This window comes from Colobus angolensis, unplaced genomic scaffold, assembly GCF_000951035.1.
Source record: "Colobus angolensis palliatus isolate OR3802 unplaced genomic scaffold, Cang.pa_1.0 Scaffold402, whole genome shotgun sequence".
NCBI classification, from domain to species: Eukaryota; Metazoa; Chordata; class Mammalia; order Primates; family Cercopithecidae; genus Colobus; species Colobus angolensis.
In genome coordinates, this window is record NW_012117400.1 from 905,423 (window position 1) to 924,384 (window position 18,962).

The 18,962-nt window shown below is 52.5% G+C and overlaps 2 protein-coding genes across 7 annotated transcripts in view; one reads left to right on the forward strand and one right to left on the reverse strand.

The window, feature by feature from the left end:
- FAM58A (family with sequence similarity 58, member A) overlaps positions 1–11,060 on the forward strand; it is a 12,211-nt gene extending 1,151 nt beyond the window's left edge. The window contains exons 2-6 of the mRNA XM_011955855.1: positions 2,587–2,770; positions 4,392–4,524; positions 6,295–6,522; positions 10,534–10,630; positions 10,843–11,060. Of these exons, the coding sequence (XP_011811245.1) occupies positions 2,587–2,770; positions 4,392–4,524; positions 6,295–6,522; positions 10,534–10,623 (635 nt within the window). The 3' untranslated portion in view covers positions 10,624–10,630; positions 10,843–11,060. The remainder of the gene's footprint in view (positions 1–2,586; positions 2,771–4,391; positions 4,525–6,294; positions 6,523–10,533; positions 10,631–10,842) is intronic.
- A 6,399-nt stretch (positions 11,061–17,459) lies between these two features.
- The window catches only part of ATP2B3 (ATPase, Ca++ transporting, plasma membrane 3), a 45,468-nt gene continuing 43,965 nt past the window's right edge, over positions 17,460–18,962 (reverse strand). For all 6 annotated transcript variants that reach the window (XM_011955851.1, XM_011955854.1, XM_011955853.1 and 3 more), the window contains one exon: positions 17,460–18,689. In XM_011955851.1, the coding sequence (XP_011811241.1) occupies positions 18,369–18,689 (321 nt within the window). In that variant the 3' untranslated portion in view covers positions 17,460–18,368. The remainder of the gene's footprint in view (positions 18,690–18,962) is intronic.

Below are 18,962 nucleotides of genomic sequence, written 5' to 3' on the forward strand. Positions count from 1 at the left end.
CCGCCTTTGCGCCGCGCCCGGTGTGCTGAGCAGTGAGCCGCGATGTGTCCCCATGGCGTGAACCGGTATGCAGGCCCTAGGAGAGGACGTGGCCGGGTCGGGCCTCCAGCGAGGCGGGGACCAGCCCGGGCACCTGCAGCTCTGCGCAGTGCGCCACGCCTTCTGCCGCACCCGCGGGCCTGCACTGGCGCTTGGTCTCGCGGAGCATTTTGGAGAAGGCTGTCCGGGGGTTCCTGTCACTCCAAGGACCTAGGGTGCATGCAGCTCCTGTTCCGAACCCTGCCAGGATATCCACAATAGTGTTGGGCTCCGCGTTTCCATCCAGCCATCAACAGTGTTTTTTTTTTTTTTTTTTTTGAGACGGAGTCTCGCTCTGTTGGCCAGGTTGGAGTGCAGTGGCGTGATCTCGGCTCACTGCAACCTCCGTCTCCTGGACTAAAGCAGTTCTCCTTCCTCAGCTTCCGAGTAGCTGGAATTACAGGTATGTGCCACCGCGCCCGGCTAATGTTTGTAGTTTTAGTAGAGATGGGGTTTCACCATGTTGGCCAGGCTGCTCTTGAACTCCTGGCCTCGGGTGATCCACCTGCCTCAGCCTCCCAAAGTGCTGGGATTACAGGCGTGAGCTACCTCGTCCGGCCCGTCAACAGTGTCTTGATAGGAGATACTGTTAGTTGGCAGAGAGTTATTTCCTACCTTTACTGCTTGGGGGAGAAGGGTTGGGCAGATGTGCTTTCCACTCAAGGGGGACAGAGAGTCTAAGGAATGCTGCAGGACTGTTCATCCCAGTGATATGTAAATGTACTGTAATTTGCAAGAAGAGTTGCAATGTTATTATTAGGGAAGGATAGCAGTGACACCTCATCTACCATCTGCTCGGAGGGTCCATGTAAATTGGGCTTTGCTCTGTAAAACAAGGCTTGGAAGGTCATGTCAGTAACAGCATTGTAAAACAAGGCTTGGAAGGTCATGTCAGTAACTGGCATCTCCTGGAATGAGGGGTCCCAGGTAGGAATTGTCTCTATATAACAAGTTTAGACCTTCTGAGGGACTTCTTTATAAAATGTATTGCATAAACCTTTGTTCTTTGTAGGAGGCTAAATATTGATTTCCCAAAGATGTCCCTGTCCTAATCCCTGGAACCTGTGAATGTCATCTTATATAGCAAAAGAGACTTTGAAGATGTGGTTAAAGACCCTAAGATGGGAGATCGTCCTAGATTATTTGGATGTAACCATCCTTATAAGGGAAAGGCAGGAGGAGTTACCATCAGAGAAGGCCACATTAGGACAGAAGCAGAGTTAGAAGCTTTGAAGATGGAGGAAGGGGCCAGCAACCAAGGAATGCAGCCCTCCTCTAGAAGCTAGAAAAGGCAAGGAAACAGATTTCTGCCATGGAGCCTCCAGAAGGAGCCAGCCCTGCTAAGACGTTGATCTTAGCCTTCTAGGCTTGTTTTGGACTTCTGACCTCCAGGATCAGGAGAGGATAAATGTGTGTTGTTTAAGTGACTGAATTTGTGGTGATTTGTTGCAGTAGCCCTAGGGAACTGATCTACCTTCTTAGGCAGAGGACGCCGGCTATCATTTCATGGTTGATTGTTGGTTCTCCACCTTCCTGTTTTGGCCTAGTGGATATCATTTAACCTCTTGTGAACCCTGGTTGGTGTGAATTTGTTTTGGTTCTGTGCACCAGGGCAGTGATTTTCTTAGGAGCCATTCAGGAATGGGCTGGGGATGGGCTTTAACCCCTAAGTGAATCCACTGAGTTGTGTTCTGGTGTTTTGAGTTTTGTTAACTTTAAAATGTTTTTTCTTTTTTTTCTTTTTTTTTGGTAGAGACAGGGTCTCATTCTGTTGCCCAGGCTGATCTCGAATTCCTGGGCTCAAGCAATCCTCCTGCTGGGATTACAGGCGTAAATCAGCATGCCCAGCCCACTTTTCAACGTGTTGGAGTCCTTCCCCCGTGCCTGGCCGTGGCCATAAACATTGCCTTTTCTTTGCAGTGCGAGTGGTTACTCTTGGCAGTCACACTGCTTGCTTTGCTCACCTCTTCTAACCCGTGAACTAGGAAACCAGTGCCCAGTATAATCTTTCACTGTGACTTCAGGACTTGTGGTACCCACGAGGCCGTTTCTCTTCTGTCGTCGTAGCTGTGGGTTGGGCGACTTCTAGCTAGCGGCTTGCTAAGGTGAACCCAGACACACCAGCGTACGGTCCTTTCCCAAGGTTTTGCAGAAGCTGCTATGCCAGTTGCTAACTGAGCAGTACTTGGAACGCTTGTTTCCCAGAGCGTGGTCTACAGACCCCTGACATGGGCATGACCTGGGGCTTGTCAGAAGTGCAGAATCTCAGAGCTGCAGACCTACAGAAGGGGAAGTCTGCATTTGAACACCGTCCCTAGGGGCTTGGGTCATCCACTGGAGTCTAAGAGCCCAGTGAGAGACCCAGCAGGAGCCACTGGCTCTGCTGGAAGCTCTTAGCCTTGTCCAAGAAGGGTTGTACCTGCTAGGGCCCATTCCAATGGCTTCCCTCACTGGAGCAGTGAGCCAGCGCTGGATTGAAGTCCTCTCTTGCCTGCTTTCTCTCTGCAGGTGTCAAGCTAGGGATGCGGTCCATTCCCATTGCCACTGCTTGCACCATTTACCATAAGTTCTTCTGTGAGACCAATCTGGATGCCTATGACCCTTACCTGATTGCCATGTCTTCCATTTACTTGGCTGGCAAAGTGGAAGAGCAGCACCTGCGGACTCGTGACATCATCAATGTGTCCAACAGGTAATGGCATTTGGATGGGCTCCTGGTGTCCACGCGGTGGGGGGGAAGGGTAGGGAAGGCTCCTACGGGGCCCTGCCCACCAGGTGCCAGCAGTGGAGCTTGAAAGGAAGTACCTGGATGGCCTTGAACCAGGGCCAGAAACACTAGCAGCAAACGTGGGAAGGAGCCTGATGTCAGACGCCAGTGGGGTCTGTGAGAGAAAAGCTGGGCCAGATTATGGGGAGCCTGGAAAGCTGGATGGAGGGTAGAGGTGGGGCTTGAGCAGAGGGAGCTTGGAGAGGCATGTCAAAGAAGATTCTGTTGAAGTCTTAGGGATGGCTGCATGCAGAAGAGCTTGCCTGCATCAGGAGGGTGCAGACCCAGCCAGGTGGTGGGTCCCAGTTGCTTAGGGGCCTCGCCCTGCTGTGGGTGTGGGCGTGGGCATGGCACAGCTGGCCCAAGCAGGTGTGTTCCTGCTGGGGCAGGATGCAGGGTCTTCGCCAAGGCGAAGGAAAAACGACCTGGGAAATATAAAACTGAGAAATGTTCAGTTTTTGGAGTACCTCATTCTCATGAGAGGCTTAAATATCTTTCTTGGATGGCTGGACATGGTGGCTCACGCCTATAATCCCAGCACTTTGGGAGGCCGAGGCGGGTGGATCGCTTGAGTCCAGGAGTTCAAGACCAGCCTGGCCAACATGGTGAAACCTTGTCTCTACCAAAAATACAAAAATTAGCCGGGTGTGGTGGCACATGCCTGTGGTTCCAGTTGCTTGGTAGCTGAGGCAGGAGGATCGCTTGAGCCCAGGAGGTCAAGGCTGCAGTGAGCTGTGACTGCACCACTGTACTCTAGCCTGAAAGACAGAGCAAGACCCTATCTCAAAAAATAAAAAATAAGGCCGGGCGCGGTGGCTCATGCCTGTAATCCCAGCACTTTGGGAGGCCAAGGCGGGTGGATCACGAGGTCAGGAGATCGAGACCATTCTGGCTAATACGGGGAAACCCCGTCTCTACTAAAAATGCAAAAAAGTGGCAGCGGGTGCCTGTAGTCCCAGCTACTCAGGAGGCTGAGGCAGGAGAATGGTGTGAGCCCGGCAGGCGGAGCTTGCAGTGAGCCGAGATCGCGCCACTGCACTCCAGCCTGGGCGACTGAGCGAGACTCCGTTTCAAAAATAAATAAATAAATAAATAAACAATAAAAATAAGATTAAAAAAATACGTTCCCTGGGCCCAGAGCGAGAGCCCTGGGCATTGCCACCTCAGGTGATGAAGACTCCCTACTGCCAGGCTGAATATAACAGGAAGCACAACCGACTTGGCATGCTCAAGCTTCCGGTTCCTCTGGAGCCATTGCCAACAGCCAGTCTTTGCACTTGACATTTTGCTGAATGATAGCAGACAGCCCATCTGGCTAAGACTAGGACCTGGCTTCTTTCCTGTGTTGCTTACTGTTTTCATTCTGCGCACTAGATGTGGAGATGAAGAATTTTTGTATAAAAACACAAATAAAATGACCCTACATTAATCTGCAGATGGACAATGTAGTTTGCATCTGGACATTGTGTGACTTAAGCAATTTGAGCCATCCAGTGCTCAGGGGAGACTGCACTGGCTACTGAAGCATTGCCATTTCTCTGTGCAGGTACTTTAACCCGAGCGGTGAGCCCCTGGAATTGGACTCCCGCTTCTGGGAGCTCCGGGACAGCATTGTGCAGTGTGAGCTTCTCATGCTGAGAGTTCTGCGCTTCCAGGTCTCCTTCCAGCATCCACACAAGGTACATGCTAGGGAATTGGTGCCTGTTTGGAGAGGCTCAAGCCATGGTCTTTGTTCTTTATCCCAAAAGTGCATCCCATCTCATACTCGAGAGCACAGCACAGAAGGAGAGCAGGGCTGCGGCTGGGAACTGGGTCTCCCCGCTCCGTGTTTGTGGCCGGGTTGGCCGCCTGGCCTCTCCTGTCCCACTCCTGTGGGTTTTCTCAGCCAAATCTCATTTCAGCTTCTGCCTTTCTGCCTGCTCACTTGTGGGCGGGGTCCATGTGGCCCGCTGAAGCTGTGGCAGCTCCTATGGCCCATATAGATGGTATGCATGCTGGGCCTTGGGGAAGCAGGCTGGTTTCGTGACCAGCCAGAGTCCCCATCCCCGGGAGATGCTGTGGTGCCTTGGAGCATGCATCCAGCTCAACTGTGCTTAGGAAGCCATCTAGGAACGTGTGAGTCTCAACAGAAGAACCATTTCAAACAGCAGCGAAAGGGAAAAGTGGAACGCTAAGGCAACTGGCACACGATGCTCTGGGCACCGCAGCCCCACGCATGGGCGGCTCAGAAGGCTGGCTGGAGACAGAGATGGTGGGGTTGTGGTTTGGGGCTCTGGGCTAGGAGTTTCATTCTTTTTCATCACAACTCTTACTGAGATTATTGTATTTTCCCACGCGGTTGTGACATGTACCCTTGGCCCAGTCTCCCCCAAGGGGAGCACAGCCAGGATGTCAACAGCGACACAGTCCACTGGCATCCTTACTTCCACGTGTATTCCTGTGTGTATTTTGTTTTGTTCCATTTTATCATGTCTCCGTTCACAGACCTACCACCACAGCCAAGGTGAGAGACAGTTCCAGCTGCACAAGCCCTTCGTGTTGCCTTTATGATCTTGCCTCCAGCCTTCCACACTCCCACCTTAGTATCTGGAAAGCCCTGGTCTGGGATTTCTGCACAGTAGTGTCTTAGTGGGCAGAATGCTTGGTGAGCATCCTGGGGGAAGGTGGGAGATGTCCTGGTGGCTGCAGGGTGGAGCTGTCAAGGTGACAAGGCTTAGAAAAGAGCAGCACTCCGAGCTCGGGGGGTGTGTGATCTGTGCCCAGATGGGAAACCGATAGCTTGGTGTGGCTGGGAGCCTGCCAGCCCGTTCCCCTCCTTCCAGTCAAGGCTGGGACGGAAAGTAACCTATGTATCCCTCCTGCATGGTGTGCTGGGGTCACACACACATGTGTGTTCCAGACTGTCCAGAGAGCTTGCAGCGTCTGTCTTACTGTGTGAGGTTCCGGCAAAATGTCTGTTCTGAGAGCAGGAGCTGGCAGCTGGGCTGGGAGGTCATTTGGATGTTGTGGCTGAGGACAGTATGTGCCCTTGGCAGCAGGCCAGGTGCATGGGGAGCGGCACCCTGTGTTCTGCCCATGAAGAGGGTGCTCTCCGGAGCACCAGGCCCCGAGGAATTTCATGGTGGCCAGAGCGGGCCCTGTGGTTGAGAGGGACTGCGGTGGGGGTGGCCCTCATAGGTTTCCCTAGAGCTGGGTCTGGAGGATGAGAGTGGGCAGGTGCATATGGTGAGCTGGTTTCAGGCAGACAGCGCCATGAGTGTGAAGGCCCTAGACAGGGTGCGCTGGAAGGCGGGGTGGGAGGGGCAGGAGATGGGGCCAGCAGAAGGCCTTGGGGCTTCTTCCTAAGGGACATGGAAGCCGCTGGAGGGTTGGTGCAGGTGCTGATAAGATTATGTCAGCATGAGGAGAGCAGCTGGTGGGACCAAAGGCTGATGGATGTGTCTTTGCAGTATCTGCTCCACTACCTGGTTTCCCTCAAGAACTGGCTGAACCGCCACAGCTGGCAGCGGACCCCTGTTGCTGTCACTGCCTGGGCCCTGCTGCGGGACAGCTACCACGGGGGGCTGTGCCTCCGCTTCCAGGCCCAGCACATCGCCGTGGCAGTGCTCTACCTGGCCCTGCAGGTCTACGGAGTTGAAGTGCCCGCCGAAGTCGAGGCTGAGAAGCCGTGGTGGCAGGTGAGGTGGCTGCTTGGCATACCGGACGTGCCCCCTTTCCCTCTGGACGTCTGTATTGCAGTGCTCACCACATTCTTTCTGTTAATTATCCATGAAGAAAGATACGGGCTGCTGGGGAGCATGGACGCTTCAGAGTGCCCTGTTGATGGCCTGGGCCAGGCTCTCCCTCAGCACAGTTGCCATTTAGGGATCCCGGATGTCGAACAGGAGTGCTAGCCTCCACCGAGACGTCGCCGGTGTCCCGGGAGGCGGGTTGCCCCAGCGGAGAACCACTTTTACTGAACTGAGTGGGAACTTGAGTGTGGTCACAGGTCACTAAACCTGGCTTCCCATCAGAAACATCTGGGGTGCTTTACGGAGAGGGCTGGGTGACTAGGTAGGTGACAGCTAGCTGGCTAGTTGACAGACACCTAGGTGGATGGGTGAGAGAGCTGATGGGCCAGGTGGCGGGTGACTGATAGGTATTAATAGGTAGATCCTGGAGGGATAGATGGTAGAACTCTGTAGGCCTGCCCATCGGACAGCTTGCCAGGTGGCCGCTGTTGTTCTGCATAGAGGCGCCCCGCCTCTCTTCCCTGGCCCGTGTGCCTTGTGGACGACCACAGCACTTGCTGATTTTTGCATGTTTATTGTCTAATCTCGTATCCCCAGTCAGCTGTGAGCGCCTGAGGCCAGGCAGCTCGTCTGCCCCATGCCGCCACATCTCCTGCGCCACCCTGGCACTATAGCGCGTGCCCATGTGTCTTTGAACCCATGCCCCCGTGTTCCTAGTCTCAGGCTGGAAGCACCCTGTCCCCGAGGCAGTGTGCAGGTGGTGCAGGGCCGTCTGTGTGGACAGCTCGGGCTGCTCAGGGACTTTCAGATAGCATGGCTGTCTTGTGCTCAGGGTTGGACTCTGGTGAGGGCAGACACTCTCTGGGGACATCTGGTGGGTGTGGCCCTGGCCCTGGGCTGCCTGGCTATCCTGCATCTCTCTTCCTTTCTGCTCTGTCTTCTGCGCTTGCTCTTGAACCTCACCTGGTGTGCTGGTACCACCTGCGTCCCATGCTTAACCCCTCCCAGAGGAGTGCGAGCCCAGGTGAACCTGCACAGCCAGGAAGTAGCTCCACCAGCAAGTTGTTTGCTGGCGGCCCAGCTCACCCAGTTGTTGTTCAGACTGCGAAGAAGTTACCCTTTGTGGGGTGGCGAGCTTATGTTCACCCAGCTCTTCTTAAAGGTTGCTAAACTTGACCTGACCTTTGCTTCCCAGCTTGGGGCTGTGAAACAGAAGCTTCCGGAATCCAGGTGCATCCTATGGGCTGGTGGGGTGCACGGGCCTGATCCCTCGTGATGAGTGGGGTCCTGGGAGGCCTCACCCAGCCGGGTGCTGCGGAGCTCATGGCCTGGCTTTTGAAACCCTTTCTTCCTTGTGTGCTCTCGGCCACCACTTCTTACAGCGACTCCTGTCACTTGTCTGCCATGGGCTCGGTATGGCAGCTTGATGTGCTTCCCTGGAGAAGCTTGCCTGCACTCTGACTTGCCAGATGAGCAGGGATGGTGGCGGTGTCAGAAATGATGCAGGTCGTCACACAATGCTGCTGAAGCTTCCACGTCCAGAGCCACACTGAGTGCCCTCCATCCCCTCGCTCCTTAGCAGGGGAACCTGCCTCTTTCCAGCCACTGCCGCTCTTTGTCTTATAAACAGATGGACCGCCCCCAAAAAGGCAAAGTCCCCAGAGGCCAGCAGTGTCTCCTACTAGGACTCGGGTCTGTGTCCTTTCTGCTGTCAGGTGTCCCAGGGTTGTCACCTGTTCTGGACTGTTATATTTAATTGTGGTGACATGCACATCACCTCAGTTGTACCACGTTCACCATTTTTAAGTGTGCGGCCCAGGGGCAGAAGCACATTCACGATGCTGTGCAGCCATCACCACCATCCAGCCGCAGAACTTGTTCATCTTCCCAAACTGAAGCTCTGGCCCGTTCAACCCCAACTCCCCACCCCCCAGCCCCTGGCACCCACCCTTCCACTGTCCATCTACAGAGTTCACGGCTCTCCTTTGAGGCCCCTCACAGGAGTGGAATCCTACAGTGCGGGCCTTTCTGTGACTGGCTCCTTTCACTGAGCACGATGTTGGAACCCCTGTCTCAGAATGTCCTTTCTTTTGATGGCTGAATCATATTTCATGGCCTGCATGGACTGTATGATATTAACATATTCATCCATCGATGGACGCGGGCTGCTTCCACGTTTTGGCCCTGCTTTTTTTTTTTTTTTTAAAAAAGGGACAGGAGTCTCACTCTGTTGCCCAGGCTGGAGTGCAGTGGTGAGATCTCGGCTCACTACAGCCTCTGCCTCATTGATTCAAGTGATTCTTCTGCCTCAGTCTCCCAAGTAACTGGGATTACAAGTGCCTGCCACCACACCCGGCTAATTTTTGTATTTTTAGTAGAGACGGGGTTCAAGGAACTCCTGACCTCCAGTGATCCACCCGCCTCGGCCTCCCAAAGTGCTGGGATTGTAAGCATGAGCCACCATGCCCAGCCCCTGAATGCTTTTTCATGATTGCTTCTGAGCTTGGGGTCTCCAGGAGCACACAGGTGACGGACCCCAGCAAACAAGTGTGCATTTCTGAAGTATTTGTTTTTCACCCAGAGCCCAGGGTAAGACAGCTATGCTTCCTGAGTCAGGACTTGGAGGGTGTCCAGGTTACCATCTCCTACCTGAGGTTGGAGGCCACAGAGGAACCTATGGTTCTTTCGGAGCATTCAGCAGGGGTGGACTTAGGTCTAGTTCTTGCCTTGACTTGGCCCAAGGCCTTGATCTTATTGGTACATTGGTTCCCCAGGCAGCAAGCTTGGGCACAGGGTAGCTACAGACGCAGCATCTAACCAAGGTCTTGCTGCTTTGCTTACTATTTCCCTTATCACTGGGGATCCCAAAGTGCCCTCGGGCTCAGTGCTGTGCTGGGCTGAAAACTCAGAAAAGCCGTCACACTCTGAGTTCCGGTTTATTACAAGGAAAGGACACGGGTCACGGTGAGCGAAGGCTCAGGGCGCACAGGACAGGCTCCAGGAGAGACCAGGCATGAGCTTCAGTGGCTCCTCACCCAGGGGAGTTGTGCAGACAGCACGTGTTTCTTTCAGCAACAGTGTGGGACAGCGTGCACGGAGTCATACCTAGGGAAGCTCACCCCAGCCGTGGCAGCCAGGGTTTCCTCAGGGGGTGGATCGCATAGGCACGGAGCGCCTGCGTGGCCAACCCTGGTTACTTGGGCTGCAGCCACCAGAGGTCTGGCTGGGACTCTGGCCCAAGGCCCTCACCATAAATGATGTGGTTAACACAGACCGCCTGGCAGTCCGGTAAACCAAGACGCTCACACGGGGCGGGATTTTCTAGGGGCCTAGAGGTTATTCTCCAGGAGCTGGGCAGAGGCCAGACCTGCCTTTGGAAGGTACAGGGTGTAAACCCCACCCTGTGGCGTGGCCCTGGGCTGCAACCCTCCTGCCATGGGCCCTGAGGATGTCCTTTGCCGTCTTGCGAGTGCTCCTGCATGTGGTGGTCCAGGCTGTGGAGGGGGTCCACATGCTCCCCAGGGGCTGGGTTGTGGTGGGCATGGGGTCCAGGTACTTAGTCTGCCTGTGGCTGCACAGGGACTGCCACCCTCTCCTCTTGCCGGTGTCCCCAGAGACCCTAGACCTGAGGGAGTCCCAGACAGGAGGCAGGAGCCTGTGCTCTGGACCCAGCTGTGTTACCAATTCCCTGCATGACCTCGGACAGCTCCCCTCCTGTCTGGGTCAGAGGATCACCGAGGCCTGTTCCATCTGGAATGTCCTCGGCTTTGTGAAGCGTTTCATTGGCCTCAACAAGCTGGAACTGAACTGGCTTTGCAGGAGAGCTACCATCTTCCTGGATAGCCAAGTCCCTGTGCCCCTCCCCTGCCCATGAAATGTGATTCTATGCTTAGTGACAGGTGCCTTATTTAACACAGAGGGAGTCTAACTGGAGCCTGTTTTCCTTCTTCTTTCTAGGTGTTTAGTGACGACCTTACCAAGCCAATCATTGATAATATTGTGTCTGATCTCATTCAGATTTATACCATGGACACAGAAATCCCCTAAGGCCCTGGCCCAGGCCTGCCCAAAGAGAAGCCCAGGATGGTTGGCTGCCTGGGGACATTGCCACCACGTCGCCATGACGGCTGGTCCCCAGAGGACCGGCTGGGAGGACTGGTTGTGCTGCTGGAGAAGGGCGGGAGAAGGCGATGGCGTGCTGCTGCTTTGACAGTCCCTAGCAGTTGCGGTCCAGACGATGATGGGAGCCGCACCTCCAGTGGGCAGGCCGGGAGTGCACTGTGTGAGCTGACCCAAGGCAGCCACATCTGCTTTTGTCCTTTGAGGGGACTCTGACTACAACAGAGGCATGACATCAATGAAAGGAAAACCATGAAATCGACGAGACTGAATCCTGAGGGATTTTTTTAAAGCCAGATTCATAGCGAGAATGAATGTGCAACATGGCTGAAATCTATTTTGTGTAATAAAAGGTGATGCAAGTCAATAGGGACCCTTGGCTTTGCTCTGCAGCGCATGCTGCACATGGGGGGGTGAGGGGCTGCCAGACACTGCTTCCCTCCGAGTGCCCTCAGGTAGAGCGTGTCCCACACACAGCCACCAGGCGGCAGGCCTGGGGTTAGGGAGGATCACTTGCATTCAGAAAAGTGAGACCTGATCAAAAGTAACTAAAAGTAATGCATTTTTCAGTGACTCCCTGCTCAAAAGCCAGTGGGTAAGAAGTAGTCCAGGATACAGGCTAGACATACGTTCAGCACGTGGCATAGGGCGGGGGACTGGTAGGTTTAGCTCCGGCTCCTGCAGGTGTGGGGGCAGGGGTGATGCAGGTCAGGGCAGAGTCTTGCTTGACTTTACAGAGCAACTATGTTCAGTGTCCTCAGGGTGAAGTATAAGAGCAGATGTCGCAGGCCTCCCTGGTGGGCAGGCTTGCCCCGGCTGACCTGCCCTTCATTTTGTAGAACTCCCCTGTGGGTTTTGATGATTAACTTCTCCTAAATGTGGGCTCCTGCTTTACCTGGTGTAAGCTTTTTAAGACTAATCAGTCAAAGAACCACATTTATTAAGCAGCTACTGTGTGCCCAGTCCTTGCCTACGCTCTGGCAACCTGGTGAAACTCCTTGCTTATGTGGAGGGAGAGATGGGAAACAGAATGTGTAGCATGGTAGTGAAAAGTGCTCAGGGGAAGAGAAGGTGGCCAGGGCTCAGAAGAATTATGGTAAAAATGGCCCTGATGGCTGGGTGTGGTGGCTCATGCCTGTAATCCCAGCGTTTTGGGAGGCTGAGGCGGGTGATCACCTGAGGTCAGGAGGTCGTAGACCAGCCTGGCCAACATGGCAAAACCCCGTCTTTACTAAAAATACAAAAATTAGCCAGACGTGGTGGTGGGTGCCTGTAGTCTCAGCTACTTGGGAAACTGAGGCAGGAGAATTGCTTGAACCTGGGAGGTGGGGGTTGCAGTGAGCCGAGATCACGCCGCTGCACTCTAGCCTGGGCAGCAGAGGGAGACTGTATCTTCTTTTTTTAAAAAAAGGGAGAAAATATTCACAAACTCTCTGTCTGACAAGGGGTTAATATCCAGAATATATAAGGAATTTAGACAACAGAATAACAACCCAATTTAAAAATGGGCAATAGACCCAAATAGACATTTCTCCAAAGAAGACATACAAATGCCCAACGGGTATATGAAAAAATTGCTCAACGTCAGTAATCAGGGAAATGCAAATCAAAACCATATTGAGGATATCACCTTACTCCAATTAGAGTGGCTACTATCAAACTAAAGCAAACAAGCTTTGGTGGAGAAAAGAACATTCACACGCTACGGGCGGATATAGTGCAGCCACTATGGAAAACAGTATGGAGCCTCCTCAGACATTTTAAAAATAGGCAGGGGATGGTGGCTCAGGCCTGTCATCCCAGTACTTCGGGAAGTGGAAGCGGGAGGATCATTTGAACCCAGGAGTTCAAGACCAGCTTGGGCAACATATGAAGACCTCTTGTCTATTAAAAAAAAAAAAAATTACGCCAGGCACAATGGCTCATGCCTGTATTCCCAGCACTTTGGGAGGCTGAGGCAGGAGGATGGCTTGAGCCCAGCAGTTCGAGACCGGAAAAGAAAAGAAAAAACATTTTAGCATTCAATATATTTTAACATTCCAACAAACGAAAGAGTGGGTTCTGGAGTTAGACCGCTTGGCTGTGAAGGCTGGTTCCATCGCCCGTGTATCTTGGGCTAATTGATCCACCCCTCTTTTATTTTCTTTTCCTTTCTTTTTTCTTTTTTCTCTTCTTTTTTCTTTTCTCCTTCCTTCCTTCCTTCCCTCCCTCCCTCCGTTTCTTCCTTTCTCCTTCCCTCCCTCCCTCCCTCCCTCCCCTCTTGTTTCTTTTTTGTTTTGTTTTGTTTTCTTTTCTTTTGCAATCATGACTCACTACAGCCTCGACCTCCTGGGCTCATTCGATCCTCCCACCTCAGCCTCCTGAGTAGCTGGGACTGTAGGTGTGCACCACCATGCCTGGCTCTTTTTTAAATTTTATTTTTGCTTTTGGTAGAGATGAGGCCTTGCTATGTTGCCCAGGCTGGTCTCAAACTCCTGGACTCAAGTGATCCTCTAACCTTGGCCTCCTAAAGTGCTGGGATTACAGGTGGGAGCCACCATGCCTGGCCTGGTATGTTAAAATGTAAAACCAATAAGAACATACTAGTTACTTGAAATAACAGGCAGTCATTGTGGTGGGGAAAGTTAGTGTCCACCAATTCTAGATAGGGTCACGTGCTTCATGTTCATCTCTGGAAGTCCAGGGGACTCTACAGGTGTCACTGTAAGCACTTAAGAGCAAAGGTGTAAACCATCTATTTTCTCATCTGAACTTCCAGAAAGAAAGGACTCGGAGGTGACAGAATTGCAAGCCGGAAACAGCCTCCGTGCCTATATTTCTTCTGGAGCCTAACACAGCCTCCCACATGCATTGAACTGTGCTGTGGGTGAGAAAAAAAAGCCGTAAGAAAAAAGGAGGAGAGACACAGACACGGGAGAAAAGCCACACTACAACAGAGGCCGAGGTTGGAGTGAAGCATGTACAAGCCAAGGAATTCCGAGGACGGCTGGCGATGCCCGAAGCTAAGAGGAGGTCCTGGAACAGATTCTGCCCTGGAGCCTTCAGAGGGAGCATGGCCTGCCCATGCCTTGATTTTGGACTTTTGGCCTTCAGAACTGTGAGAGAAGTTTCTGTTGTGAGCAGCCACGGGCCACTCACACACGGGTCTCCCCCAGACCCCTGCACAAGCCTTTACTCCCAGGACTCAGCTGTTTCACTGAGTACCAATTTTCCCCCGTGGCACCTGTGTCATGTCTGAAGCAGAAGCTTGTGGACAGGGGATTCACAGACACAAATTTGCGATTCTTTTAGGGTAGCATGATGTCTCTCCATGAAGGGCCAGCTGTCTTGGTGTGGACTTTGGCTCAATCTGGACTTACTCATCCTTATGGTTCAGGATGCACTTGGACACCAGTGCAGCAAGGGCATGGTGCGATTCTTCTGCCTGCTGTTTTCAATTTGTCTTCTTTTCTCTTTTCCTTTCCTTTTCCTTTCCCTTTCCCTTTCCCTTTTCCTTTTCCCTTCCCCTTTCCCCTTTCCCCTTTCCTTTCCTTTCTTTTTTTGAGACAGAATCTCACTCTGTCACTCAGGCTGGAGTGCAGTGGCACAATCTCAGCTCACTGCAACCTCCACCTCTTGGGTTCAAGCGATTCTCCTGCATCAGCCTTCCAAGTAGCTGGGATTACAGGCGTGCACCACCATGCCAGGCTAATTTTTGTATTTTTAGTAGAGAGAGGGTTTCATCATTTTGGCCAGGCTGGTCTCGAGCTCCTGACCTCAAGTGATCCCCCGCCTTGGCCTCCCAAAATGCTGGGATTACAGGCGTGAGCCACTGCGCCCGGCCCAATTGGTCTTTTCGCTGGTTTTAGAAGCATGGACTCTGATACTTTGAATGACTTCGAAGCCATTTTTCTCCTCTCTTGGCAGCCTTCCTGGAAAATGCGTCTTCCGATGCTGCCAAGTCGAAAAGGGAAAGAGAAATCCAATGAAGTGAGGGGAGTGTGGTCTTAGCGCCATCGCCACGGTGGTCACTGGCAAGTCTTGGCCACAGGATTGCCTTCCTGGCTCTTCTGGGCTCAAGCAGGAGTGGGACCGTGGAGCATGGGCGTGCACAGGCGCAGGTGTTTAGGGATGCAGCATGTGGATTAAGGGAATGAGTGAAATGGCAGGCTTTCTTCCTGTGGCTTTGGATTGGCAAAGGCGTCTGTGATTGGAACCCTCCTGCACTGCTGATGAGAGTGGAAAATGGCGGTTTCTCAAAAGGTTCAACCTACAGTTCCCATAGGATCCAGTAATTCCACTGCTGGGTATAGGCCCAAAGGAATGGAAGGCAGGGTCTGGAAGGGCAGTTTGCATGCCCATGTTCACTGCAGCATGATCCACAGTAGCTGAAATGTGGAAGCAACCTAAATGTCCATGGATGGCTGATTGCATAAACAAAATGCAGCATATCCAGACAATGGAGTATGATTCCCCTTAAAAAGGAAATTCTGACACATGCTTCAACATGGGTGACCCTTGAGGACATCATGCTAGTCACAGAAGGGCAAATACTGTAGGATTCCACTTCTATGAGGGTATGAGGGGCCTAGAGTGGTCAAATCCATAGAGACAGAAAGTAGAAGGGTGGGTGCCAGGGGCTGGGGGGTGGGGAGTTGGGGTTGAACGGGGCCAGAGCTTCAGTTTGGGAAGATGAACAAGTTCCGCGGCTGGATGGTGGTGATGGCTGCACAGCACCGTGAATGTGCTTGTGATCTGTGTTTTACCACAATAAAAGAAGTGAGGAGTGTGCATGTGTGTCAGGGAGCCTCAAATTCCTGGGCCCAAGAGATCCTCCCGCCTCGGCTGGGATTACAGGCGTGAGCCACTGGGCCATGTACTACAGGCCCTTTCAAGTCAAGGCAGCCATGGCTCCTGCAGCAGCTGGAGCCCCTCCCCACGGGGCCTGACATCCCAGCATTAGTTCCTCTTCTGCTTACACATCCGGCCAGGCTGCTGCACACCCAGGGGAAACCCCCTCCTGCCCATGGCTTCTCCAGCTCTGTTAAAGCGGCGTGAAGGCACCTTTGTTTTGTTCCGCATGTTAATTCACCAAATAATAAATCACACACGTTACCCAGACCAGGATGTAAGGAGCCTTTCATTTTTTGTATACACGGAAATTTTGGTCTATAAGTTAGGAAATTCAACTACAGACTTTAAATTATTATGCATCTGTCATCTTTCTCATTACGTTTTTTTGTTCATCTTTGTAACAGGCAGATAAAAATGTAAAACATATTTGTGAACTGAACATAGTTGACCAAGCCATTCCAGGTAATATGACGCTTTATAAAGAGGGGCTTCCCAGTGAGACAGGGCCCCCCGCCTGAAGACTGCAAAAACAAGAGCAAAACATTCCGGGTCATGGTGCCCCGTTTCTGAACTCCACACCACAGCACAAAGGTGACCTCGGGACTAGACGATCGACATTGACATCAGGCAACTTTATACAGCAGCAGTGAGGGTTTGCTTTCAATAGCTATTGGCCATTGGTCCTATCGGTGTGTCTACGACAGAGTGAGAAGAAGCCGGTGATTGCGGCAGCACGCAGCTCATCTTCTGCAATTTCAATGTCTCAAATTTGATTTCTCGTTGAAGAACACAAAGACCCTCAGAAATGGAGTTGCCCTTTTTCTTGTTATCGTCTAAACAAGGACATCAGGGAACACTTTACAAATGGGTAACATTCTCAATGTGCCCTTTAGAAAAAAGGGATGGCTTTGAGTTATCTGCAGCTGGCATTTTAAAATGGGATTTTCTTTTCTAGCCAAAATTCTTTTGCCCGAGATTTGACGACTCCTGCTGAGGGGTGACATGGCATTAATGGTAATAGTGGGGATGGTGCCTGCTCCTGTTTGGTTTGTGTGGATGGCAGTGGAGGTGTGACAAGCCTCCTGAGGGTGCCAGTCCACATTGGTGGCTTCCATTCCAATCCTCTGTCCCTCAGGTCCCAGCTGTCTCCCAGCGGCTGAGCCCCAGGCCCAACCACCTCCCTGCAAAATGTGACACCTGCAAGTGCAGAAGGCAAGGGTCCCCCATGCATCACTGTGTGGACCTAGGGGCTTCCTCAGGAGGGTGGCCAAAGTCAGACCCCTCTTTATCCCCTCTGCTCATTTGGGGGAAACTGAGGCTTGGCCACCAGGTGCCCACACTGCCAGGATAGGCTCCCCTCAGTACCTGGTGCTCAGCCACAAATCCATGCCTTCATGGCTTAAGCTTGGCCTCTGGACGCAAAGACTAGGGTGGAAAGAGTACTTTGGTGATGGCAGGTGCTGAGGGGACAGGGTCTGAACTGTGGCTGCCTCCCTGCCACCATTCTCCCACCGCCAGCTCCTCCGGGCTTCTGACGCTCCCTCTCCCTCCATCGGCTTCTTTTGAACTCTTGGCCCTGCCCCCGCCCCCTCGGACCTGTGCTCAGCTGGGGCTGCTCCCTGGACTCTGGGCAGGACCCACAACTCCAAGAGTGCTTCATGCTCTTGAAGTTGGGGGCGTGGCCAGGATGAAGGATGTGGAATTGGAGCAGAAACCAAAGAAAGCTGAAAACGAAACTCCCGTTGCACTAACTGGAGGACTCTTTCTCATCAATGTTTTGTTTTTTTCCTTTTAGATTAAAATTTCAATTGAAAGGGTTTTCTCCTCTCTGGCAGGGGTCTCAGTGCAAATGCTCCAATTATACATGCTCCAGACCTGGAGCGTCCCCTCTCCGCCTTCTTGGGAATCTCAATAGGACCGGGCAGAGGGCAGGAACGAAGGGTGGGGGCAGGGAGATGAGGGACAAAAATGGATTGACCAGAAAGATATTCTTGCAGTCTAGTTCCCTGAAAACAAAACAAAACAAAAGAACAAAAAACAACAACAGCAAAAAAAAACCCTTGCTACATTCAATAACGAAATTTCCAAATGAAAATGCCTGATAAGAGGAATGCAAATATCATGCCAGTAAATAGTTCCTTATTGAAATATGCATCTGGCCATATATATGTGCATGTGTACAGATCCACACACATACATATATGTGCACACATGCACACACATGCACACTGCAGAGGTGCCTAGTTTTTGCTGGGGGTGGATTGCTTTGTGGCTGCAGGGCCGCTTGCAGGCGGCTCCCTCAGGTGGCACCCTTCACAGCCCTGCAGAGCACTCAACATTTTTTTTTTTTTTTTGTTTTTGCATGAATATGCTGACCTGATTGCTCCTTCATGGGTGCAACAAAAGCTCCCAATAAACCCAAAGCAGCCCCCTGCCCACCGCACAGCCCAAAAGCAAACGCGGTAAAACTGTAGTTCGTTAAAAAAGAAGCATCAATAGAAAAAAAGGTGGGGAACTCAGCTCTTCACACTTTCTACTTCTTCTCCTTCCTCCTTTGGACGAAGAACCTTCTCCTCCCTGTTTTTGTCCTCCTCTTCCTCCTTTTCCTCCTCCCCGTCCTCGTCTTCCTCAGTCCGGATGAGGAGCCTGTGGCAGGCTGCACCCTTGTTGAATGGATTTGGCTTCTTGCAAATGCCCTGCCAGAAAGGTCTTCAGCCACCTTAGTTGTTCCCCCGTTTTGCAGGTGTGCAGGTCCCTATATGTGTGTGTGCGTGCATGTGTGCATGTGACTTCGTGTGAGTCCGAGTGTGCATGTGTGCATGTGCTGAGACAAGTTCTTGTTAGAGGGATGTCTCCACGCTGTGGAGCGGGCTCCCGGGACTGGAGGAAAACACTGAAGAGGTAGCTGACTTGGTGACATGCGTGGTCAGGTAGATGCCGCTGTCTATGGCGTTGTTGTTCTGGTTGGGGGACGGGGGCTGGGGGGCCCGGAGGCGCTCCTCGTTCTCATCCACGTCCGTGTCGTCGATGAGAGGGATGTTGTGGGTGTAGTCATTGATCAGAAACTCGGGCGTGGCCATGAAGTTGTGAATGGAGGTCTTGGATTCTGGTTTCTCCAGGCCTTCATAGAGCGAGCTACGGAACGCGTTCACCACCCGGATCTGGAATGGGAGATGGAGGGACAGGGCCCAACGTGGGAGCAGGGAGGGAGAAAAGGAAGGGAAAGGAAAGGAAAGGTGGAAGGAAGGTAGGAAAGAAGGAAGGAGACAGTCAGTGGCCAGCTGGTGCTGGTAAGTTCCACCCACATCAATGGTTGGGGGTCATGGCATGAGAAATGTCCACCCATTTGTTGGAGGGCTGCTACGGAATGGGGTGGCTCTGCCTGCCTTTGGAAAGGGTTTTCAGGTGTGGGCCTTGGTCTCGTCAACTGATCT